This window comes from Mus caroli, chromosome 4 (assembly GCF_900094665.2).
Source record: "Mus caroli chromosome 4, CAROLI_EIJ_v1.1, whole genome shotgun sequence".
In the NCBI taxonomy this organism is placed as follows: domain Eukaryota; kingdom Metazoa; phylum Chordata; class Mammalia; order Rodentia; family Muridae; genus Mus; species Mus caroli.
Genome location: NC_034573.1, coordinates 144,107,239 through 144,134,243, shown reverse-complemented (window position 1 = coordinate 144,134,243; position 27,005 = coordinate 144,107,239). Strand labels below are relative to the sequence as shown.

Here is a 27,005-nt window from a genome sequence, read left to right as displayed (position 1 = left end):
ACTGCTCGGCCCCAGAGGCAGCAGGTTCTCTAGGTATCTTCCCTTGGGTAACTGCTGTCAGACAGGCACAGAAGTGGTTGCCGGATCCAGCCAGCAGACCAGAAGAATGCTGGGAATCTGCATTGCCCAGGAGAGCCCTCGGCGTGGTTTTCCGTATGCCACTGAAGAATGGGGATTTCCAGGCTCCCAAGGTTCAGATATGGTGAGGCTCTGGGAACATTAGACAGCTACCTCAGACTAGCCCCACCCAGGAAGCCATGGGGCTGGGGAGCCTGATTCCACCTCGGATGAGGAAGAAGCCAAAGGGCAGGTGGCACTCGGGGCAGGAAATAACCAACACTTGGTTAGATGAACTGCCTCACAGGAAGCAGCCCAGAGCCAGGCTGTATCAAGTCTTTCAGTCTGCTCCTTAAACCAGCTTAACCATCACTCCCTCCTTTCAGAGGGAGATACCTCAGGCTTATGGTGATGAAGGAGGCTATCTGGGTTCTGTGACCTGGGGACACAGCGAGAGACTCTAGCCCACAAAGGTCCTGAGCACTCAGTATGCACAGCCTTCTCACAGATACAAGAAGAGGGGTACAAGCTGCTCCCCAGAGCTGACTTACTAAGCCAGTTCAAATCATGAGCCATCTTTAATGCTCGGTCAAGCCGAAACCCAAATGTCTGCTGGCAAGACGACCGGCAAGCAGAGGATGGGCTCTGAGGGCGTCTGCAGGAACCGGCTGCACCGGCACAGGCACAGAAACATAGACACAATAATCATTAAACACTTATCTGCCCTACCTCCCTTCAGGCTAGACACATGGAGGAACAGGCCTCCTGCTGCCCCACAGCTGGGGCATGACCCTAGTGTTACAGCCACATTCCCCACCTCCAACCTCCTGCTGGTTACAGGAACATGTTAGAAAGGAGAACATGGGAACCCACTCTTCTAGAATGTCTCACGCAGAGCAGACACCCCCGCCTCAATGCCTCTCCAGACCCCAACTTGTAGGCAGATGGTTCACAGATGGGCAGCTGAATAGCTGGAGATGGTGTGACATTTAACTGAGGACATTCTAAGACACAGACAGTGACCATCTGATACAGAGAGCAGAGACAGCCTCTTGACCCAGGCCCAGAACCCTGGACACTGATGGCCCCAAACGCTCCAAGCGACTCAGCTGTTCAAACCAGCCCTGGGCTCAGATGTGAGGACAGCCAGAGAATGCAGAAAAGGGGAGGGGAGACTGAGAGGCTGGGGACAGCAGGGCCTCCTCGTCCCCCTCTCCTCAGTTCCCCGAGTCTCTCCAGGATCTACTTCTGTCTGGTCTTGATTTTGCTGTCAGCCTGCCAGCAATGTTGGGGCGGAGTCACAGGGGCTGTTCAGAGCTGGCAAGCTGCTCCCAGCCCCAGGCCTCTCACAGTCTTTGACAGGCAAGGTTCCTATCAGTGTCACAGGGATATGGGCCCTTCCCCCAGAGGGTCTTAGCTCCTAGTTCTAGCTTGAGCTTAACCCTGCTCCCACCACCCACTATCTGTCTCTGCCCCTCCCCGGGCAGAGTGCCAGACAGGTCCTACCTTGGCACGTTTTGCCATCACCCTGCAGCTGGTAGCCGGGTGGGCAGCGACAGTAAAAGCCACCCACGGTGTTGCAGCATGGGCCCTCACAGCCCCCGTTGGCATTGGCACATTCATCCACATCTGTGGGGAGAAACACAGATAAGCACTTGGCCAAGGAAACACGGTGTCCCCGAAGGATGGGGAGGGGCATCAGAGAACAGGACAGGCCCCATGGAGGGAAATGAACAGACCTAGCTCCCATTCCTCCACCCAAGCACCCAGGGAAGCCACTCTCCTAGCATCCAGTGCAGCAGGTCTCCAGGACAGTATCTGAGCAGCTCATTGAAGGGAATCTGACCTTTAAGAGCAGCTACAACCAGCGGTGTTGGTCCCGGAGCATCCTGTAGGCTCCGGGAAGATCACCTGTGCAGCATTAGGTTTTCCAAAGAAACCGGCTTCCCTTTGCTCCGAAGCTAGGGGATTCCACAGGACCCTGACAATGGACTCAATACCCTGGCCACACCATGACCAGCTCTGGATGCCTTTTATGCTCTTATGATAAGGTGGAGCTGCGTCAGGTTAGGGAAGGCAGTGAGCATACAGCAGAGCTACCCGACCCTGACTCTCATGGCCTGAGCTCACAGCTCTTTTTCCTCGGATCAGCTCTTAAGGGTACAGAGCACAGATGGCCCCTCTGAGTAGGTATACGATACGGCTAGCTGAGATGGAGGACTCCTACCTGGGCTCAGCCTTACAGGAGAAAAAGCTCTTAACCACCATCCAATCTGGCCAGCCTGGGACTGCAGGGGCCTTACACATATGTAGACTCATCATGTGTTGAGTCAGTATTTTTGCCTCTGTCCACCCACCTGGTCACACTGCTTCATCTGAGTCCTGGGAGGCTCCGGGGAGGCTGACCCTCCAGTGTCCCCAAACACAGCCAACCTCGAGGCAGGCTCAGGGCAAGGGGAAACCCCAACATGTCACAGGTGCACATAGATAAGCCTTTATTCCACCTGACATGTGCTGTTGTTAGGAAAGAAGCCAAATGCTTACACTACACACAGGAAGTTGGCAGAACCAGGTGTGGGCACTCTCAGGTCTGAGATGGCTTAAAGCTCTCCTGGTGGTCCCAATATCTCTCACATCTTGTCAGAAGGGTTGCTAGAAGAACCTCTCACAGCTAAGCTTAAGGACCTCAGAGATACCGGCAGTTGCATGAGGACCGTGGTGGCCAAAGGACACTGGCCGGCTGCCTCCTGATTCTTGGAGCTCAGCCACCAGTCTAGCCCTGCAAAGCCAACGGTGGGAATTTCCTAGGAATTCCTGGGGAGTTACAGAGTCTCAGCAGAGGTCATGGCTGGGGTGCCTAGGGTCCCCTGTCTGCTGGCCTGAGGAGACAGCACAAAAGCCAGGCTGGCGGGCCAGGGTGCAAGACACAACACAGCTTAGGTCCTGTCATTCAGACCACTGTATGGGAAACTGGAAGGGAAGGGGGGTGGGGACTTGAGGATCAGGGTCACAGACAAAGAAGATTCTCTCATAGTATTGTATGGATCCAGGTTAGGGAACCTCACAAAACCTATGTCGGCCAAGTGGGCAACAGTAAGAACGCCCACTACAGCTCCCCATGTCAATGGGAGAAGTGCCCCGTACCCAGGATAGACACTTGCTGCCCTATCACCATAGCAGCTGCTAGCTCCCCCTCCACCCCTCTGAGTAGCTAGCCTCCCTCGCTGGGCTAGCCTGAACCCTGCTGAGTTAGCATCTACATAGGAGGATTATCCACATCTGGATTTGTAAACCTCAGAAGGTGTGATCCCCACCCCTCTCAGGGTTTCTGTCTCCAGCCCAGGCCCGCAGGGGTTGTGGGAAATAGCAAATGCTATACAAATTCCACACAGAAGAGCTTCAGGACTGCCTGGTAAAGCGGTCGCCTTTAATCCCAGAACTCACGAAGCATGTGAGTTCCAGAACAGCCAGGGCCACACAGAAAACAAAACACCCAAACACCAGCAAGAGCTCCTGGGCAGAAGCCAGAACACTGGGCAAAGCCTGCCCTCCCTCCCCGGCTTTGCCACAACCTGGAACCACTGGAGCAGGGCAGAACGGGCAGGTCTCTGGCTGAGCACCCTTCTCTTTACATAGCCAGGGCGAGTTGGCCATTTCAGAGGTGGGGCCGGCCAAGGAAGGCCCCCATACTCCATTTGAAGTTCACAGTCAACTGTTCAGTGGAGACAGCCCACCACTCATGTGCAAACTGCCTCATCCCGGCATGTATTAAAGGTCTGTATGCACAGCACCCATGAGCACTGTTTATCACCAGAAGTGTCGGCCTGCAAAGGCAGGATACCCAAGCTCTGGGAAGAAGCCTTCCTGAATCCTTCTCAAGTCAGTACAGCTGGGAGGCTGTGACATTCACACACACATGGTTGCCTGGAGCAAGAACCCTCACAGCTGAAACCACTGGAGCTAGACCCAGAGTCTAGCACAGAGGCCCACCAAGTAGTTACCCTTGCAGTCTGGGCTGGCATCACCCAATGTTGATCTTGGGGGCTAAAGATTGTCATTTCAAGACCATATACACACCCGCTGTCTATTTTTAAAAAAATCCCGTGGGACTTGGCACTCACTAGGAAGCCCCCACAGGTCACGAGGGTGTCCCCTACCACTGATGGCTCATGAAAACATCTCCATGGTTCACCAGCACACCCTACGGCTTACTAGGATGTCCCTGCAATGGTTCACCAGGACACCCCCCAGGGGACACCTTCACACTCCTCTTCGCAATGCCTGGCTGTCCCCATGTCAATGTCTGTCCTTGGAGCAGCTACCTAAGGATTCCTAGGCTGTGAGAGAAGCCAGCCCAGGGGCTATATGCTGTACCACTCTGTTAGCATGAGACAATCATGCCACAGAAAAGAGATGGCAAGGCCGGAGCTGGGGACAAAATCAAGAGGCAGTGGTGTCACAGAACAAGGAATACACTAGATACCACTGTAGCCTGAGCCCAGAGGGGTGATTGATTGATTGATTTTTTTTTTTTTTTTTTGAGACAGGGTTTCTCTGTGTAGCCCTGGCTGTCCTGGAACTCACTTTGTAGACCAGGCTGGCCTCGAACTCAGAAATCCTCCTGCCTCTGCCTCCCGAGTGCTGGGATTAAAGGCGTGCGCCACCACTGCCTGGCTTATTTATTTTTATTTTTAGATTTAGAACAGATCTTTATTTTAAACTCTGATCTACCTAATTAGGGTTTCCTACCAACTCAGGGGGTAGAGACTGTCACAGGCTTCACAATCTTTTGTTTAGGTGCTGCCTTTGTGGGGGCCTTGGCAGCAGCCATTGCTGTCTTCTCTGATGCCTGCTTAGCCTTTTTTGCTTCCTTGGCAGCCCTGATAGCTGCCTTGGCAGCCCTGATAGCCTGCTTGCCGAGCTTTCCTAACTTCTGGTTCCTGAGTCCTTTTGGCCACTCTATCAACAGGAAACGCACTAGTGATGGCTCGCTGGGATTCGGCTGCATGGTGGGTCCTTTTCTCTTGAATTTCTTCCGACCATGCTTTCTTATGTCTTCTTCTGTGGAGGACAGTCAGGTTTATCTGCCGAGGATTCCTTTGGGAAAGGAATGCAGACTCACCTTTTGCATTAAGAAACTAGAAAGCCTTCCCGTCTGTCTTGGAGTAGCGTCACCCAGTGTCTCAGGTAGATCTTGTACCCACTGAAACTGCACAGTTCAATCCTCATGGTGGTTTTCATACTGTGAAGGTCATCTTAGTTTAAACAGAAGAGGAAATGATCTAGGGGTGCCCCCACAGCTTCAGGGATTCTCATATAAAGAAAAAAGTGGGGCCTGGACCCCTCTGCAGCTCAGATCTCACTACAGAGACTCCATGAATGAATACCAAGCCACAAAAGAAAACCACCTTGGCATCTGGGTGCTCGGCCTGAAAAGGCTGGCACACCCTCACCTGCCCATCCGTCAACACATGATGTTCTCAGGCTGACTGCCAGGGGCGAGATCTGAAGGTCCATCCAGACCTCAGGTGAGACACAGATGTACCTCTGTGGGACTGTCTCACACAGCAGCTCCAGAAGGCCGAGCCAAGGCTGTGGCAGGTACCCAGCAGACTCAGTCCTGCCAAGCCTGGGCACAGCCCCCTAGGATGGTGGGATGGTGGAGCTTCTATAGGGCCCCATTGCAGAGAAGAAAGCGTGTTTCTAGGAAGCACAGAGCACAGACAAACTGCCAAGGCCAGTACAAACCCCAGGGGACAGACTGCATGCTTGGCGCACTAGGCCATCATTAATCATCTAGGATGGAGGTTGGGAGTGACAGGGGCCAGCAGGAGGTGTGATGTGGGGAAGCTCCTCCCCCCTGGAGAATAAGTTCTACCAAAAACACTAAAAACAGTATCAGCTTAGAATCCTCCCCCAGGGATGTATGCCCCCATGTCCAGCCCTCCTTGCCTCTGTCAAGGCTAGTTTTCACCTGTCATGCTACCCCAAAGAGCCTTCAGCAAACAGCACGTGTTGGACAGGAGCCTGCAACGTCTCCTTCCTCACACATTCTCCCCAGCCCCACAGGACAAAGACAACTTTCACACAACACCCCGTACAGAAGACCAAGAACAGCTTGGAGAGTTGGTTGGGGGCAGAGGCTAGAAACTGGGGAGATGGGGAAGCTGTCGCTCCCCACAGAGGAGAAGCAGCTGTATGGAGACAATCCCTGCCCAGAGTCACTATCTGGGAACTGCGGCTTATAAGGGTTGATCCTCTCCTTCCACTCCTAGACAGATGTGGACCCCAAGAGCTAAGTGCTGGGGCAGGCCACATGCCACTGGTCTGTGCTGGGCTCCAAGCTGGACATCACCCCAAGGTTACAACCCAAAAAACTTCATCTGCACCACAGTACTGTGGCTCTCTCCTCAGCACCCCACTTTACCAGTGGGAACACAGCCTCTGTAGCACCTCACCCTCGGCCATAGGCGGGGTGAGACACAAATCCAAGCCCGCTCACAAGGCTGCCTATGATGGTGGCTTCATCTGTTCCTCCCCCAACCCCAGGCAGCTGCTTTCTCCAGGCTAAGGAGAAAACTAGTGACCAGGACCCAGAGGCCTATGGGAACAAGACGGCATTAAAGTACCTGGGGCTGGGCCTGATGCCTGGCGGACAGACAACGTGACCACGGTCTGGAATAGCTCCCAGATGGAGCAGGGGAACCTGAAAAGGCGACCTGGGAGACTCCTGGGTAAGCAGGAGTCTCAATCTGGGACAGTAGTTTGATGGTAGGCAATCTGCCTCATCCATCTAGCCCTGCTCTCCAGAATTCCCACAGCTACGGTGCACCCCAAGCCAGGCAGCATTCAACACCCCGCTCCACCCCAGTAGAGCTGCTCCTCTTAAGGCACAGACAGTGGGTGGAGACCAAGCCCAAGCACTCTTCACAGTTCAGGCTTGGTCCAAGGACTGGTGTCCAGTCAGCCCTGAGGACTAGCAGCAAGGACCACCTAGAGGACATGCTGGGCTAGAGGACACAGTCCCTTCCAAAGATACACGGGGAGGCTGACATGCCCCCTGCTGGACTCCCAGGGCCTTGAGACCAGGGTTACCCACCCTACAAACACACACACACACACATACTTTAACCAAGGGACTCAAAGCCTATAGGATCTTCCTGCCCAGGCTTAGCCTGCCCTTGGCTACTCTCACCCAGGTCACTGTAGATGACCTGATAACCTCACAACTGGACTCTTGGCCTGTCAATATACCCATTCTAGAGATCTACAGAAGGAACAGAAAGTGGGAGGGCTCAGCCAAAGGATGCCCCCCTCCAACACACACACACACACACACACACACACACACACACACACACCAGGAGGCTTTGCTGTACAGAACATGGGCTGAGACACCCAAAGGGGCTGCCCACACCCACTGGATAGGGGAGACAGCCAGGGCCTCAACTTGAGAGCCTGTGGGGACAACTATAATACCTGATCCCACCTGCCCACCTGAAGCCTCAGGCTGCCTGTCAGGAGCCAAAATTTATGAAGCCCTGCCTGTTCACGAGGCCAATAATCCCCTCTTCCTATAGCCAGGTGTCACCCAGACAGGCCAGGGCTGCTCCCTGAGTCTTAGCCAAGAGCTGATGCAAGCCAGCTGGACTAGAGTCAGCTACCCAGATCTTGGGAGGAAAGGCGAGGGGCTGCAGGTACGAGGGGCTTCGGAAATAACCTAAGCCTGGGAGGCCTGGAAAAGCACCTCCCCAAAGAGGGGTGGGCAGCCTCTCCTGGACACTCGCTGTGCCAGACTGAGAAACAATCCCAGGGACACCCCCTTTGCCAACAACACTCCAGGAGGCTCCGATCTGAGCAGGATGCATTAGCTGGGCCCCTTTCCTACCTCCCCAGGAATGTTCCTTCTTAGGAATGTTCCACCTCTGAGCCTGCAATGGGGCCCCCCCTTCCCTCGGGGCAGCGGGACAATTGGGAACCTCTGTGTAAGCTTGCTCTGCAGGGCTGACATGCCCGCTCAACACTCTAGGCTGAACAAGCTCAGGGGTGTTGCTTGGGTGGAGCTGAGCACCCATGTGCCCCACTCCCCAACTCCCATCCCCAGGAAGACACCATGCTTCCCTTCCTGTGTAACCCTGCCAAATGCTACAGCAGGTGTCTGGCCTCAGGACGGAGAAACGGATCATTTTAGGAAGACAGTGGGGGATTTGTGCCAGCCTCAGAGATGCAGGAAATGACAGTGACAGGGTAGTTAGCAACGCAACTCAGCCGGTGACAAGAGAGGGCTGCTCTCACGGGTGGCCATATGTGGCAGGTAAGACATCAGAAGATGAGGACGGGTCTGGGGAGTTAGTCCAACCAGATGGGAAGGGACGTGCCTGGCAAATGTCAGCAGGCAGAGGCTGAGGCAGTCTGGACCAGAGGTTGGTAGCGATGCACATGGGGTCAGGTTGGGTTTTCAAGGCACCCTGTAATTAGAGGGATAGTTCCTGTTGCTAACTTTCACAAAACACCAACTGGAGGCAGCTCAGTGGTTAAGAGCACTGACTGCTCTCACAGAGGACCCAGGTTGGTTCTCAGCACCAACGTGGTCCCTGTAACTCCAGTTCCAGGGAACACAACGCCCTCTTCCGCCCTCTATGGACATCAGGCACACACATACATGTGGGTAAAACACTCATATAAATAAAACTTAAATTTCTTTTCAAAATACCCCTAACCAGGTAGCATAAACAGTGATCTTGTCTAACAGTCAAGGAGCTTAGACCTCATCACTCAGCCAAATCAGGGTCTGGGCAAGCGTCATGCTTCCCCTAGAGTCTCAGGCAGGTTCTCCCCAGCTCCTGTTCCCACCACATCTTCCCAGCCTCTGTCTCCCAGGCCACACCACTTCTCCACCATGCTTACTCTCCATCCCTCCTCCATTGAGGACCCATGTAATGGCACACAGGCCCCTTGGGAATCCTGGCCAGTTTCTCCCTCTCAAGACTAAAATTGGTTACATCTTCCAAACCTCTGTCCTAATGCCAGGGCTCCAACATCAGCTAGGAACACCACGTACCAGTTCACTGGCTTGGGGGCTGCAGGTCCATACCCCCTTGGCTTGTTTGTGCTTTCTCAGAGCACAGATAGGATAGGCAGACCCTCGAACTCTGCTGGGCCTTTCCTATCTACTCCTTCAAACACAGGAGGGACCAAGGGCCACTTCTCAGAACTATAGCCAAGACACAGCAATGGGACATTCATTCACTTAGGAACACTCAAAATAGATCACCTGTAGCTGTCTTTGCTCCTTTGTGGGTTCTTCTTTCTTCCACCCTTCTCTACCCCTTTCCCTACCCTTTCAACCCCCAACACTAGGTAAGAGAGAAGAAAAGGATAGAGAAGAATGGGAAGAGATCCCTGATTAAGGTCAAGGGTGGGAAAGGAGATGCATTATTGTTATATGGCTTCCTGATGAGGAGGGGTGTCAAATTCCTTGGGGGCAAGTTTGATCTTCATGTCAGGATATCTAATTTCTTCTTGTTTCTCCTTTGTGCGCAACTACTTAACAAACCACACCATCGCAGAAACCATCTTGCAGCTGGCAAAAATCACTTCCCTGCTAGAGCACGAGGCAAACCATAGTCAGCTGCTGCGGACAGTCCGAAGAAGCCCCATATCCCACACCTGGCATTAAAACAAAAACATATTCTTATACTATTTCTGTGTTTTTATAAACCAAATTCCAAAACTGTCACTACAGTCGACTACCCACCTGGCCAGCCACCAAGCTACCACTCAGCTTGTCCCCCGAGCTGCATCCAGAACCTACCTGTAGGAAGTAACCACTGTGGTTCCCTGGAGTCAAGGCCAGCTGCTCCTCCCCACATGAAGGTCAGAGCTGGCAGGGTCCTAGACACCCAAACACCTACTACATACACCAGGCCCAAGTGCTCTTCTGAACCTTGGGCACTTCACACCAAGCATGGAGCTTCATCAGGTACTGAGGGGCTGGGTATGGGTCCCCTGGGCAACAGTTCTGCGCTGGCTTGAGCTCAGGGGGACGATGGCAATCCTCAAATGTCTGTGGTCCTTCATTACCCCATCTTAAGATACAGGAGCACAGAAGAAGAAGACATAGACGGACCACTAGAGTAAATCTATATAGACCAAACCAGGAGCCATCAAAATCCCAGGGTCCTACAGGCCCAAGACAGCCAGAAACAAGACTCAGATCATCATACCTGACTGCAAGGGGACCTGGGACCTGTGGTAGGAAAAGCTGGGGCCCTCACAGGGCTGACTAGAACCATCTCAACACCCTGGCTCTCAGGCCAGACATCTCCTTTGACATGTGCCTCAGTTCCCCCTGAGGTTGCACTCAAGGCTATGCAGAGTGACTCCCAGGGAAGTGTCTTCTAGAGTTCCCTGGAGTGACAGGGAACAGGACAAGCCTCCCTATATCTCTGTCAAGGAGACAGTAGTCATCAAGTATGGGTACACACTGCTCACAGGATACCCAACTAAAGTGTTCTCATCACCACCTGGGGAAGAGTCTGGCCCATCCACTCCAGGTCTACAGTTGGCACAGTAGCCCTCTAGAACTGACCTATAATCCTAGAATTAGATAGACCAAAGTCTTAACCAGCCAAGGCTGTTCTCCAAGTCCAGCCAGACCCAGCTTGTCCCAGGTGACCAAGACACAGAGAGATTTTGGCTATATGTACAGGCTGGCAGCCTGTCTCTCCCTTTCCAAATTCTGGCCAAGAAGAGGAGGTTATAGTGGCCTGTCCCGTATAACCAGAGCCTTATGTGAGGCCTATAATCTGAGTCTCCTGAGTTCCCCGGAGGCAGGAAGTGCCACTCCGGTTTCAGGAAGCACATACGGTAACTGCTATGCCCAAGACTTCACAGGCTGGAACTCGGAGTTCTGTTACCCCCTCCCAGAGCCGAAGCACACACACGATGGGGGAAGGGCTGCAAAAGAGGGCAGTCTGCACCCTACCCCATCCCCACCTATGCAGTCCCACCCTAACCTCCTGCCTGATGTTCCAACAGTGAAACCCAGGAAGGACAGCCCTTAGGTCCTGGAACAACCTGTGGGTCCAGCAACAAACACTCAGCAAGAGCCTGAGGGGGGCTAGCCTTCATCCTTCACTAGATGCTTGGGTGGGGTACCATACACAAATGAGGGTTCTGAAGAGCAGGAGGCACCAGTTGAGCTGCAGCTAGGCTGACAGGTAAGCGCAGGGCTCCAAAAATGTTAATGTCCTGGGCTCGGCATCCGTACGGAGCATTACATACAATCGCTCTCCTTGTTGTGTTTTTCCAGTGTGTTACTGCAGTGCTGGCCCCTGAGATGCTTGCCTCCCATCCCTGAGGCCTAAAAACATGAAGCTGCATCGTCTCGGCTGGGCTGGGCTGGGCTGCTAGAGCAAGTGAAGTTAAACAGGCTACCCTCCAAGTCACCTGGGGGTGTCCACTGCAACCCTGAGAGGCCCTGTGAGTGGGACAGGAGGCAGGAGATGAGGTTAGAGCCAGGTGTGGTAGCCCAAGTCTGAGGGCAGACAAAGGGGCTGCAAACCAATGTATGTGAGACCCTGGGAAGCTACACAAGGCCAGGGTGTGACTTCTCCAAAGCCCCCAGGCTGGCTCTCAGATTCAGTGAGGGAATCTGTGCCATAGAACCTCAAGGTAAAAACCTCCAACACACACACACACACACACACACACTTGTGCCAGTCTGAATGGTAACAGAAAAGCTAATGCTGTCAGTAGATGTGGATTGCCTTGGAAGAACAAGCCAGCACTGGAGAAGCCTCTGCTCTGGGCTGGAGCTTGCCCTTGGCTCTCCGACCAGGGGAGGGAACAGTGCCCAGCAGAGCCGCTGTTGTAGCAAGCCTGGTTTCCACCATCTGCATACCTTCCAGGGTCGTTATCAATGTTCAGGACTCCTGCCAGCCCGGGACAGCTAGAACATTCCAGACTGATTCCCACCAGACCCCGCCCCACCTTAGCACAAACTAGTGGGAGGAGAGGCTGTCCCTGTCATTCACCCTATCCAGAACAAGTGCTGAGATGCCTGGTGTCAGGAGAGCAAGGTGGGTTAAGCAAAGAATCATGGGATGGCGAGAAGGCACTCGGGCAGTGTGGCCAAAGGGAAGAGGCTAGAGGAGAGTATTGGGGAAGGTTTTCTGGAAGGAGCATCCTTGGAGAAGAAGCGGTTCAGAAGAAACCAGTTCAGGCAGCTGTCCCAGGCACAGGGCAGCAGCTCCAGGGTGATCCAACGCCTGTATCTGTGTGCAAGAGTGAACATCTGTGTATGGATGCACACATGTGAATGCTTCCCGCTCTCTCAGAAATAGCCAAGTGTACTGTTGGAAGACATTGCAGAGGTCCCTTCTTTGTGGGAGGAGGGCTTCTACTGTGTGCCTGGGTTTCTTCCCTAAGTGCTGGTTTTTGAAATGCGGGGTGGGGGTGGGGCACAGTCTACATTTGTTGAGATCCTCTGCTTGAGACCTGAGGTATTGTGGGAACAACGTGTGTGTGTGTGTGTGTGTGTGTGTGTGTGTGTGTGTGTGAGACAGGCGTGTGTGTGTGACCTCACTGGATCGCAACCCAGCTCTCTAACATCACAATATCACCTGGTGGCAGTGCCAGTCTGCTTAGCTTCTGGCCTTTCACCTGATGATGCTCAAGACTCAGCAGAAGAAAAGCACTGAACCCTAACAGCATGTGTGCACAAGTCAGGGATGCTCGTCTGTCCTAAAATAAGCTTCCTCTGAAGCCACTTAAGAACCCTGCTCACCCTGGGTGGCTCTGCAGCAGATGATCAGCCTCACGCCACCGCCACTGTCTGCTCAGATACAGTGACACTCCTGGGACGTCAGCATGTGGCCCTTCTTTATAAACACGCAGGCATCTGTGATGCCTACAGCTGCAAACCAAACAGCTTGTAGGATTGTGGAGACAGGCAAAGACCAAATGGGTCTAGTCCATCCTCAGAGAACACAAGCAACAGGCAATGCCCTAAGCAGCACGCAGAAAAACACAAAAGGGCCCTTTACACGTGTGGGGGTGCGGCACTCTCAGAGGACCTGAGTTCAATCCCCGGCTCCTACAGTAAGGAGCTCACAGCCATTTGTAACTCCAGCCCCTGGGAAAGGCAATGGCTGTGGTGGGTGTGTGTGTTTGTGTGCACACATGCATGAGTGAATGCCACAGCATGTGTGTGGAAGTCACAGGACAAGTCTTAGAGATCTGTTCTCTCCTGTTACATGGGATGAAGCTCAGGCTTTTGCCCTGGTGACAAGTGTGAACCCTCTCATCCATCCAGTGGTCCTGCTTGCTTGCTTGCTTTCTCTTTCTATTTTACTTTGTTGCTATTGTTGGAACAGTTTGGGGTCCCTTTATGTCTCTTTGCCCAGCTCCCCGTGATTCCATTCCCATTTTTGAGAATTACTGTTGTTACTGTATGCTTATAGGTAGTGGGGTGTATGCACGCCTGTGCAACACACGTGTGCCTTGTGTCCCCAGAGGCCAGAAGAGGATGCTGGATACTCTGGGGCTGGAGTTACCATGTGGGTACAGAGAATGAAAGCTGACTCCTCTGGAAGAGCAGCTGTGCTGTTAGCTGCTGAGCCGGCTCTCCGGTTTTATCGATTCCTTTGTAATGTCACATGGGGGAGGGGCATTTGTGTAGAAGGGCGGCATACCACTGTGACCCCAAGCTCAGGACTCACACTGGGTGCCTCACATTCCAGGGTGTTGAACAGGAGTGGCACGGGTCTTCCACGAGGCGATGCAGCATATTGTCTGTGCCTGCCACATCTGTCTCCAACCCCTCTCTTCCTGGTCCCCAGAAACGTCATCTTCTCACATTGCAATTCTGTTTGTTTACTTCATGTGCAAGTCTGTGTGTGAACACTCGTGCCACAATGCTTGTGGAAGTCAGAAGACAGCTTGCAGGCCTCCAGTCTCTCCTTCCACCGTGTGGCTCCCTCCCAGGGAAACTCAGGTCATCACCTGCCCAAGCTCTGGCTGCTTTAACTTCCCCCTTCCAGAATGTCAGAAGTCGTTAGCACAAGTATGTAGCCAGCTCAGTTCACTTCAGTGAACCATGCACAGTGGATGAGCCAGGGGTTTAATGATACTTTCCAACAGGAAGCTGGAGATGGAAAGAAGGCTGGGAGCCAGTATGGGCTTGCACACGCACACACACACACACACACACACGCCCTACCATACACATACACACATACATACCACTACACACACACACACAACTGTTGTTCCCACAATACCTCAGGACTAAAGCACACACACCACATACACACACACACATACACACCACATACATGCACCACACTACACACACATACCACACACCAACACCATACACATATACACACCACACACACATACCTACTACCACATATATACACACCATACACGCACCAACACCACACACCAATACCACATACACCACATACTATACACATACAAATCAGACACATACACCACACACACACACACACACACATGGACACACATGGACAAAACACATGCATACCACAACAACAGCACACACACATACCAACACACACAAACTGTTTTTTCCACAATACCTCAGGACTAAAGCATATGCATCACACACACACATCACATACACACATACACACCACACACCAACACCATACACATATACATACCACACACATATACCCACTACCACATACATACATACACCACACACACACACACACACACCATACATACCATGCATACCGAACACACACACATACACCACACATGCCACATATATCACACACATACAAATCAGATACATACACACCACCACACACATCACAAGCACACTCCCACATACCACATGCACACACCATACTATACACCATACTATACACTATACACATACCACACACACCATACACATACAAGTCAGACACATGTATCACACATATACACACTATACACCAACACCATACACACACACACATACCCACCACTACATATATACACACACACCACACACCAATACCACATACACCACACATATACACCATACACACCATAGATACCACACACATACACACACACACCACACACATAGAAATCAGACACATACACCACACCATACACATACCCACACATCACACACAAACACACCACCACACACATCACAGTTGCACATACCCACACACACCTACATGCCACATGCACACACCATACTACACGCCATACACAGCACACTTACCACACATACATGCTATACACATACAAAACAGACACATGCAACACACATGCAACACACATGCAACACACACACACACCACACCATGGCTTCCAGGGCAACTTGGAGACAAGACATGGTGGTTCAGAAATAACCAGAAAGACCTCCCTCACCTGCCTGAAGATCTAAGACCATTGGGTAACCTCTTTGGAAAAGTCACAGGCCTCCACTGTGGCAGCTACAGGAGCAGCTGGCCAACAGCGCTGCTTAAGACAGAGAGGCTCCTCCACAGCTGGCCTCTTCACACACACACACACACACACACACACACACACACACACACACGAGCCCCAGTGCCCTCAGGCCCACGCCTGTCCACAGTTCCAGGGTCCCTGGAAGGCAGGGCAAAGCCACAGACCCTGTGCTTCACCCTTAGGCCAGGCACAGAGGTGGCCCTGGGTGACATCTCCTCAGAGGCTTCTAGAGAGCCTTATTCAGCAGAAGAGACAGACATCACAGGGAACACTAAGGTTGTGTGCAGTGGAGAATATCACTGGCTCTGGCCAGAGGACATGGAGGGAGCCTCCAACCTCCAGCTTAACATGAAGGACAGCGGAGGGAGGATAGCAGTGGGAGGATCACATTGCCCTCTAATGGAACCCGAAAGCTGAGGAACAGCTCAGGATTTCCTCTCAGCCAGGAGCTGAGGCCCAAGAAGAATGAGGGGAAGACATCATGGAAAGTCAGACACAGGGGTGACAGGATGGGACAGGACCCAAAGGCTCCACACAGTCACTGAGACAGAGAGACTCCTGCTTCCTCCTGCCCTCAGCCCAGCACTCAGCCATCCAGGCCCTTGACAGAGGCATTAGGAATTAGCATGACCTTGCAGCCACCTCACAGCAGGTGACACAGTGCTCTTTCAGGACTGGGGCTGGGCCCCAGGGGGCTAGGGCAGGTGTGGAATAGATAATGTCCCTGACTTCATAGGAAAAGAGCCTCCCTCCCAGACCCCTGCAGCTGCAGAACCTGTGACCAAAACCAGGGGAGAGCACAGGCCTCCTTAGCTGGCCCTCCCACCCCCCTCTCGCTCTCCAAGAACTGTCAGGTTCCCTCTGTTTATATACACCAGCAGCCAAAAGTGTAGGAATGGGCTTTGGATATTTTTTTTTCTTTTCCATTTGTTTCTCAGAAAACAAGACAAGATGTAAAAGGCTCAGAAGAAGCCAAGAACATTCCTCAGATCCCCCAAACGTCCAGGTCTTCACTCCCTGCCATGACCATGACTCTGAACCTTTCATTTTTCTGCCAGGAGGGCGGACTGTAGTGAGGAGATCAGCACCAAGCTAGCAACACCCCTGGGGGCCAGCCAGGCATGCTGGGAGCCCCTTTCCTAGTGTGCCTCTGCCTCTACCTCCCTGTCTGCCCCAATCTCCCCTTGTCACTCTGTCAGGAACCCTGACTTCTGGTTCTCCCAGGTTTGGAAGATCTCAGCTCATATCTCCCTCCCAACCCCCCCATAGTCTGGTGACCAGCTATGACCAGCTTTGCCTCTTGCTTAGTTTCTGGGCCAAGAACTAGAGAGTCTGGGACGCTCTTCCCTTTTCTACAGCTCCCTCCAGCAGAGCTCAGCACCCTGCCAGGGATGGAGCTGAGCCTGGCTGGGAACCTACCCTGGGTGTCAGACTTAGTCAGAGCTGGCCAGCTGTCCACTTACGCTCTCCCGATTTATGAGGGAGGGCTGCATACATGCAATCCTCTGGCCAGCCAAGCATCTGCCTTGCCCTATCCCGAACACATGGCCAGATCAGCAGCTCCTCCATGCACTTGCTCCAGAGCAGGGCACTCACTGGCTATCCCCTGGAACCCAGGACTTGGCTGAAGGCCTCTCCAAAGAGGCCACCTGTGTCTAATGGGGAAGCCACCCCCCCTGGGGACTTCTGCTCACCCTTATCCGGTGCTCCCACACCTTTCTTTGTCACCTTGTCTGCTGACTAACCCTGGTCACATAGTCAGTATTGGCCCCAGGCTGGCTGAGTGTCTCTGTGATTGGCCTGTCACATCTGCCTTCTTGCTGGTTACAGGTTCCCATGAACAGGCCCCATCTCACACCTGTAGTAGAGTCCCTCTGATGTGCTCTGTGCACATAAAGAACAGTAAACATTTGTTAAGAGAATGCTTGTTGAAGGCAGGGAGCCTGGACCTGGATTTTAGTCTATACAGGATCTGGTTGGGCATAAGTTCTACAAACAAATATCACACTACAGGTGTATTGGAACTAAGAGGCAAGCCAGTGAGTAATATGCTCGCTATGCAAGCATAAGGGCTAGAGTTCGAATCCCCAGTGCTCATGTCAGCCTATCAGAAGACAGAGATGCGGGATATCCTAGAAGCCAAACTAGTGAGCTCTAGATTCAACTAAGATCCTGCCTTAGTGGATAATGTGGAGGGAGATCGAGGCAGGCTTACAAAGTCATATTTGAACCTGTAGGAGCACAACCTACAACCCCCCCTGACACATATGCACATGCATGCACACAGATACACACATGCAGATTCACACAGAGATACACTCACACACAGGCAGACCCACACACAGGTATATACATACACATAGACACACAGACACAAATGCACACACACATACACATAGATATACACACATAGAAAGACACACACATACATGCATGCAGAAACACACAGAGATACAAACACACACAGGTACATGCACACACAGAAACAGACACACATGCACATATGCACATACATGCAGATACACACAGAGATACACACAGAAAGATAGGCACACACAGGTAAATGCATGCACACATAAATACACACACATAGACATATATGCACACAGAAACAGGCATACATGCACATGCATGCACACAGATGCACACATGCACATACATACAGATATATACACAGAAACACACACAGGTACATACACACATATGCGCATGCACACATACACTGAAAAGTGGAGGGGAAAGGAACTAAGATGCAGGAAGGTTGGGGAGTGAGGGCTGTTTGTTCTTCATAAGGCCACCAGGAGACAGGGTTTGAGTGGAGCAGGCTCAGGCTGCACTATCTCTGATAAGGGAGGGCTGTGGCCCTGCCCATCCTGCTGTGCCTTGTACCCTGAAGGCTTGAGTCCTCTTCCTCAGGGCACTTCCCTGCCTCACCCATTCTCAGGACCCCAATAGCTTGTTCCTTCCCAAACCCTCCTCGGTTCAGGAAATGTTCCAAAAACCTCCACACCCACACCAGAGCCCTTACAGCCTCTCCCTATACCCATGGCTCATCACTAATGGGGATTCACTTTCCCTGCCCCCATTACACTGGGATCTATTTGTGTCCTGGATGATTGTCATCATAGACAAACCTAGATATATACACAGAAACCCAGTCTCCAGCCCAGCTGCCATTTCCCCAGGTAACTCTACCTGCTCCTCCATGGACCTTCTGTTTCTCCATCCTCAGGCCCCCAAAACCAGAGAGAGTCCTCAAAACAGGTGTTTGTACCCTACACCTGACAGACCTGTGCTCATCCCCTCCCCACCATGCTGGCAGACTATCTTTGTCCTGATTGATCAATCATGACTGCTCTTATGACCCTAAATTCTAGGCAGGCATGAGCCTCTCATAGCCACCAGGGGGCACCAGCACGCCACCCTGAGTACAAGGCACCAAAACTGGCGCTATTCCAGAAGAGGGTCTGTGAACCTCTAAATCTGCCCAGTGCCAGACCCAGCTTGTCTAAGGGTTCCTCTCTCAAGATTTCCTGCCACTCAGGGAAAGGTATGAAAGATATGGAAAGCTGGGTGCCCCAGCTCTTGCGACAAGGGACTAGGGGCCAGCAACCCTAAGAGAACAGGCATATTTTGGACTGTTAAGTTCTAGGCCCTTCCTCCAGAGACGGAGAAGACATCAACTAGTACAACAGGCACCAAGTCCTGTCCAGTGCAGTACCTGGTCACGATGAGGCTGTCTGAGCATCCAGGCCACGGAGACTACACTAACCAAGGACCTTTGCGAGCAGCCTTTGGAGGCTGTCCACTGGACAGAGTGACAGAAAAGAATCCCTTAGTCTCTCCCTTTACGGTCACAAGTACCCAAACAGGTATTCCCACTCTGTATAGCACAGCTCTCCTCGTTCCCGGGAGTTACCACACACAGCCACATGTAACCATGATCATGCCCAATGTGTAGTCTCAGATCCATAGGGGATGTGGTTAAGATATGCCTTCCCTGAGCTCTCGCTCACCCCGCCCAGCAAATTCCAGGTCTCATTCTGCATCCTGTATTCCTCCACTTCTGGACTACAGACCCAGAAACTCACAGGAAAGAGCAGCTGGCCAGGGCCAGGTTCAAATCCTCAGTACCAGACAGGCCCTGATCTAACTGGTTGGGAGATCCGGAGTTGACAAGGCCAAGAGGTGTGGGATGTTCCAACCACAGGCTCCAGAAGAGCCTGTAGCCAAGCACTTTCTCCCCATATAAAATCCAAATAACCCAGATAAGCGTGCAGTCCTGGAAGACAGAATGCAGAGGGTTACAGACAGGTTGGAGCCTGTTGCCAACCCTTGCCCACTGACCACACCAGCTCTGCAACTTGGCCAAGGGAAAGCAGGCCACCAGCTCAGCCCTGCACACATCCCCAGATACAAGGTGATAGCCACACCGAAGTCTCCTAAAGAGCTCGGTGCCTGGATGTTGCTATAACAACATAAACATCATCATCTTGATCTACAGAGTGAGTGGGAGAATCTTACAGAAAACTCATGCCCCATGAACCACAGGATGCCTGGCACGCTGGCTACCTAACACCTATACAACTTTGAGTGATCACACACAGAGTTCAACAGAGAGGCAGTGGGGACTGAGCCCTGTGAGGGGCTCTCTCCTCCACAGGGGCTGCAGAGAAGCTTTTCCTGTGTGTCCATGGGTCATGTCGTTTTGAGTACCACGTAGGGACAGACACCTCTAGTGCCATGTATTCTCAGCTCCACCTCCTTAACTGAGGACGGTGTGTCTTCACTGCACCCTGCCTGCCATGGCTTCTCATCACCAAGAGGAACCCAGATACTACCCAGGAGCAATGCGGCCACAGAGGACTAGAGTGGACAGCTGGCTATGGCATACACAGGAAGGCTCTCAAGGACGGGGGTGCCCCTGGGAAATAGAGAGATGCCTCAAGGGTCCACCGCTGATCATGGAAAGAGGAACACTAAGAGTAAAGAGGTACACGCAGCTATAGGCTGGATGGAGCTCGGAGGGGGGGCAGACACCCCAACTTGCAAATAAACATAGTCACAAGCCCTGTGGTAGAAAAGAGTTCACCATGAAGGCAGACAGCCTCAACAGACCACTGATGTGTGTCAGGCCCTTTTCACTGGGTGACAGTGAACATCAAGTCACAGGGCCCAGTCAACATCAAGGACCCTGCCTGCCCAGACACAAAGGGAGGTGTCCTAGGACATGTAGCCACTTCCTGTCCATGTGAGGAAGCGATTGTCCTGGGGTGCGTCTCCAAACACATCAGGGTAGAAAGGAGATGATGTCATCCTTGCTGGCCAGTGGCCAGACCACATCTTTCCCTTTTCCTTGGCAGCATTTTGGAAGAGTCCTTGAGGGTCAGACACAGACAGCTGGGTGAGTGAGGCCTTCCCAGGGGAGCCGAGAGGAAAAGGCAGGCCAAGAAGGTATAAGCTGGGGCTGAGGGAGGACTCTGGGCCCGGGGCTGCCAAATGCATACTGGATTATCTCTACATTTGGGGTTCAGCACCCAATAGCACCCACTGTCTATAAGTCTTCTGAAATGTCCAGGCCTCTCTGCCCTGGGTCCCAGGACCTCGGGGTTCCTGTGTAGCAGGCATGCTGCAGTTCCTCAAGAGATAGAGAATCCCTGGCTGTGGGGGCCATGTCCACTCAGGAAACACGAATGTGCCTGGGATCCACCGTGCTCACCACTCCATCCTGGCCTTGGAGGCTGGTACTACTGAAACTTAGCACCCAGTGCAAGAAGCTTATCAAAAAGGACACAGCCTCCCTCCTGAGATCAGAGTCAGCCACTAGAGGCCTTCACTCCCAGATCCAGGGGCCCTGAGCCTGCCATGGACGAGCAACCTCTCCAATGCTCTTGGCTCCAGAGAGATGCTGGTCTGAGCGTGGCCTGGGCAGCAGCTCCCCCATGGCCAGCCCTGATTGGATGCACCTCAGTGGCTACCTCCTCCCCCCACAGTACCTGTCCTGCTATCAGCTGGCCTGGATTCTCATGACGGTGTACAGGCCTGGCACCACAGGGCACAGAGGGCAGGGCCTTGCTCTGGAATGCCTGGGGCTAAGACCCAAGAGCAGATTTGGGAAGCAGCTGCCAGCTCCCCCACCTGCAGATTCCTGGTTAATCATCCCGCTGGAGCAGGAACAGACACTCGCACCCCAGGAATCCTGGAGATGAGCTAAGAGATTTCCTAGAGTCTGCCTCTCTCTCCAGACAGTGCTGCCTGCGCGTGGCCATGGCCAGGAAGAGAGGGTACAAGACGCAAGTCAACCTCTGTTGTTTGAGCAGGAACAGAGCCAGCTCCCAGAAAGCTCCTAGAAACCTGTGTCTTCTGGCTGGAAGAAGCCAGAACCTCCTGCCTCTAGAAAGAATGCTAAACACATCTCATCTGAGGCCAGGCCCCTTGGCGGCCTATGGAGACTCTGAGATCCCTTCCCACCCAAGACATCCCACAGCTGTGAGCCCCCCCAGGTCCATCCAACACTTTTGAGCACCTGGGGCTGGTGACAGTGGACCAGCCTACAGGGTCAGCTGGTCCTGGGGTCAGATGTAACAGACATGGAGATACCTGGGCTGCAGGACTGAACTTAGGGGTTGGTGGTCCCAGTGCCACAAGTCAGGCAATGCATCCAGAAAGGGACCTGAGAGCCACATAACAGGGACCTTGCAAGATGGGCCCACAGAGCTCAGCAAGCAGCCCAGGCTGGGAAGGAGGTGGTACCCCTCTGTTGACCTCTGAAGCCACCCACTGTCACTCTGAGGTCAGACACGAAGCTTGTTGTCTACTGTCCATCTGACTCACAGGCAGCAGGCACAGGGCAGCTATCTCACTCTTCCAAATGTGAAGTGAGGTTTAGCAAGTGAACCCACGGGGGACTCCACACCAACAGGGACAGTGGTGTTCGCTGTATCTGGTGGCAGTCAGGAGGGCTCCAGCAGCTGCATGTATGTGCATCCCCTGCTGGATGGAGCCTGGGGACAGAGGTGCTGAAGCCAGCTCCCTCCATAGGGCACACCAGGCAGGGCGAATCAGTCTGCCGCATTCGGGCCACAGAGGCACGAACTTCATGAGACACAAAGAGGCCACCTTTCTAGCCCATCCACTTCTAGCCATGGGATTGAGGGCTTTCTCCTCAGAGACCCTACCTGGCTCTGCTCCCACAACTGGATCCAAACAGGCCCCATGTTCACTGACCACTGCCCAGCCCACACTTGAGCTCTGTGGATGAGGATCCCCTGCACACATAGCCTAGGGAGGCAGGCTGAAGCCTGGATCACTGTAGGAACTTAGCTGAGTGCTCCAATGGCCTGTGGCAATAGACAGGTGAATAGACAGGTTTTCTCCTTAGCCCTTAGGCTCACAGCTGAGGGTACAGGGTGTAAAATCCCTCTCTGCTCTCGATTGATCCAAATCGACTCTGGCAGACTAGCCTGGAACTCTCAGTTCATGGAAGCTGCTGCCCATGGCTGCTCATAGGTCTCCTGCGCATTGCCAGGCTGGGGCACAGGTAGTAGACAGGGTCAGTCTCAGGCTTACTACTGAAGAGCCTCAGAGAGAGTCCCAAATCTCTGATCAGGCAGGGCGTGCAGCTTTCCCCTGTGCCAGCCACAGGCTGCACCTTGCTTGCCCTTTCAGGAGCAGACAACAAAGCCAGGCAAGCAGGCAGGGTCCCCTTGCTGTAACTGGCTCCTGAGCATCCTCCAGTAAGGGAAACACAGTGTTCAGGTCCTAGCAGCAGGCTGAGCAGCCTGGACAGCAGGCCTCTGAGTTGAGTACCGCACACTCCAGGGGCGACTCACACTCCCAGGAACACTGAGATTTACGTTTCACGGGGATCTTCTAGTGATGTCTGTTTGGCTTGAGGATGGTGAGGCCCCAGAGACAGCGGTACAGCCTGTCATGTAGGAGCACAGAGGGAGGATGGGCAGAGTGAGGCATCACTACATCTCAAGATGCTGGCCCCAGCCTCACCCTGCTCAGTACCCTCGAAGTAAGAGAAAGCTCCAACCACAGCCCTAGGCCGGCTTCTTTGAACCGGCCCCACCGTTCCTGTAACCTGACCTAGGTGACCATCAGTGCCTGCAACATGGGTCCTTCAAGCCCTCCTGATAGAGAGCTTCCCACACAGGCCATGTCCACCTCCGAGGCAGACCCTGTGTCTTCTGGGCTTGCCAGAAGCTCCTGGAGGCTCGCCCCTTAGCATCCCTCTACCAGTTGAAGAAAGGCAGAGCCATGAGGGCTTGAGGCTCAGGAGAGAGAAGAGGCCACCCATGGAGGGTGGAGGTGTCTCCATCTAGTGCCTGGGCAACCATCCCTCCCCTCACCCTTCAACTTGGTCCAGTCTTTCTTACTTGGTCCAGTCTTTCTTACTTGGTCCAGTCTTTCTTCTGCTCAGAATAAACGTTTTCAGCCTTTATCCCAACCAGTGGGAGGTGTCAAATTGGCACTGCAGCTTGACAGGCAGGCAGAAGCTCCACTGACACAACGGCTGCCAGGAGACCACTCCCCAGTGGCCTAGACACAGGCATGGCCCCTTAACCTCCCAGGGATGTGTACTATACAGGGCTCCTGCCCACAGGGTCCTCTCACAAGCCAGGTTCCACGACCCCAGCCTTACGGACAGACATGAGGATGGAACACCAGCCGTCGTAGATCCCAAGCAACACAGGTACCCCTTGTGTGACACAGCATCTGGCCACCACCCATGAAGACAGGGTGTCCTGCATCTGGACACATATAGTCCCTCACATAGGGTCCTGTGGCAGAGGCAAGGGATGAACGAAATCAAAGGACTAGAAACACTGAGAACTTTTCACATGTCTAATCTGATACAAGTATCACTAGAGACGACCCAAAAGAACAAGAATAAAGACTCAAGCCTGGGGCAGTACCAAAACCCAACGGCCTTAAAGACGGAGCCTTCTGTTACTGCACCCAGACACCATTAATCATGTACATGAGAAGCCGACCACCAGTCCGCCAATGCCCAGACCAGGCAGCTCAAAAGCAGCATGCCTGGGAGTTGGCCTCTCACGGTGTCTGTTGTAATTATGTCATTAGAAGACCACCCATCTCTGAAGCCAACCCTGGGAGACAGTCACTCCAGACAAAGACAGTCATGCTTTTGTTAGGGACAGAGGAGCGGGGCAAGCCTGGTCATTACTGAAGCACTGGGAAAACATGAACGCTCTAGCCCCTGCTGACACTGGAGAAGGTAGGGCTTGTGCAGAGGATGTGGTGGGGCTGGGCACAGCAGAGGGACCTGGAGCAGCCATATCTGTCTAGGCCACTGTTCCCATAAGCAAGGCCAGAGTGGACCAAGTCAAAGACACCCACTTCTCGCTCTCTCTACCTGGGACAGAGATGGTCTTGACCCTACCTAGTCAATAGGACCATGGCAGGACACCAGCAATAGCTTCTGCAGAAAGCGAGGCCTCAGAGATTTCAGGGAGTCACGGTCGGTGGGAGGGGCATGGAGTGCCAGATAAAGACAGAGGCGAGACCATTCTGTCTTTCTGGGAAGGGCATCTGGAAGCTGGGCAGAAAGAGGGGGTCTGTGGGCCATCCCATGGGGAGAGGAGACCACAGCAGGCTGTGGGAATAGAATGATTTTTCTTTCTTTTTTATCTTTCTTTCTTTCTTTTCTTTCTTTCTTTTTTTTTTTTTTTTTTTTCGAGACAGGGTTTCTCTGTATAGCCCTGGCTGTCCTAGAACTCACTCTGTAGACCAGGCTGGCCTCAAAATCAGAAATCCGCCTGCCTCTGCCTCCCAAGTGCTGAGATTAAAGGCGTGCACCACCACTGCCCGGCCTAGAATGATATTTCTTACTCAACAGTTCTCAATGGCCTGGACCTGAGGGTAATCCAATGAAGGGCAGAGCCAAGAGGCATCTGGCCCAGACATAATATAACCTTGTGTGATAAGCAACACAATCCTCCAGTTCTACAGTGACATGAGCCACCTGTCAGAGGTTCCTGGACAGCCCATTGGCAGAGTGTGGCTCAGAGGGGAAGGTGTCAGCCCCTCTCCAGGAGCTAGCGCAAAGCTCACTTGGCCAGAGAGAAAATGTCTCTGCATATCTCTGCCCTGAGAGGCCTGGCCCTCAGCAGGGAGCACAGAACACAAAAGGCTACACACACCCTGGAGGCTGGAGAGCTAGGTTCTCCCTCCCAGGAGAGCTAGGTCCTCCCAGGAGTGAGGGGGGTGCTCTCTAGGATCTCTCCTGGTCCCAAACACCAGGATCCAGGGACAAACACAAAGAGTACCCCTAGGTGCAGTCATCACTGAGCCAGCTCTCATTCCAAACAGGAGTTTGGCTAAGCCCAGAGACAACTGTGAGGATCAGCACAGAGAAGCTGGAACCATGGCCCAGGGCCCCCTCCAAGGATTCAGCCTGGGTTGGGCTACCATAGTACAGGCCTCGGTACAGTGACCCCGTGGCAGGTGCTTAATGGGACAAGCCTCAGTGACAGCCAGGGCAGGCCATTTGCATGTAAGAGATGGAGGGACAAGGAAGGACCTGCCCAGAGAAGTGGGGTCATTCCCTTCCCACCCTCCCTGCCAGCCAGAGTCCCAGGGCAGCCACACCCAGGCCTCTGACTCACGCTGGTGGCCAAAAGCAGCCCTGGGTGGCATCTGGACCTGAAGTAAGGGGTCAGTCTCCCACTCCAAGACAGTAGCACCATTGAGGGCATCTGGCAGGGTGGCTTTCCCTCTATTAATCAATTATCCCAGTTTAGAACCAGGCGCCCTTAAGCCACAGCCCAGGACTCAATGGCTTTCCGAGACCTTCCAAGCTAAGCGTTGAGCCTCCTCACCCCAGGGCAGCTTCATGGCCCCTTTAGTTCTCAGTCTGGCCCAGTGACAGACCCCCATTAGCTACCAAAGAGACCACAGATGAGTGACCTCCACTCACCCACCCACCCACTCACCAGCTTCCCATCTCCTGAGAATCTCGCTTACTAGGCCTCAGGCCTGCCTCTACCTAGAAGCTCTATAGACCATCCAAGCTCTGCTGGATAGCATTGCTGCCCCGACCACTGGCCTCTCCAACACCCCCAGAGACCCTGTGAATCAGCCCATCCTTCACAGGAGAGGAAACAGAGGCCAAGAGGAGCCCTGGAGGAAAATCTCACTCACCCAAAACAAGCCTGGCCTTGGGTCTCAAAGACAACATAGCTCCACAAAGCCGGCTATGATGGGTACAGGAGAGGGACAGCTGTCACTGTGCCACTAACTCCCAGGCTGAGCACAAGTTTTTGCCTGTCTTTTCCCTATCCAATGCCAGCCATGCAAAGTGTAGGTCACCAGTAGACACTGGGGTGGATGGAGGTGCTGCCAAGTCACCCACATAGAGCAGACCACACACAGTGACGACTCTGGGTGGAGAGACAGAGTGTACATGGCTGGTCTGATAGAACAGAGACTCT

General features: G+C 53.2%; 1 protein-coding gene and 1 pseudogene across 1 annotated transcript in view; both read right to left on the bottom strand.

Moving 5' to 3' along the window:
- Positions 1 to 27,005, bottom strand: part of Megf6 (multiple EGF like domains 6) — a 105,366-nt gene that overhangs the window by 48,729 nt on the left and 29,632 nt on the right. Inside the window, exon 4 of the mRNA XM_021160676.2 lies at positions 1,564 to 1,686. Within this exon, the coding sequence (XP_021016335.1) occupies positions 1,564 to 1,686 (123 nt within the window). The remainder of the gene's footprint in view (positions 1 to 1,563; positions 1,687 to 27,005) is intronic.
- Positions 4,811 to 5,286, bottom strand: LOC110292358 (annotated as a pseudogene).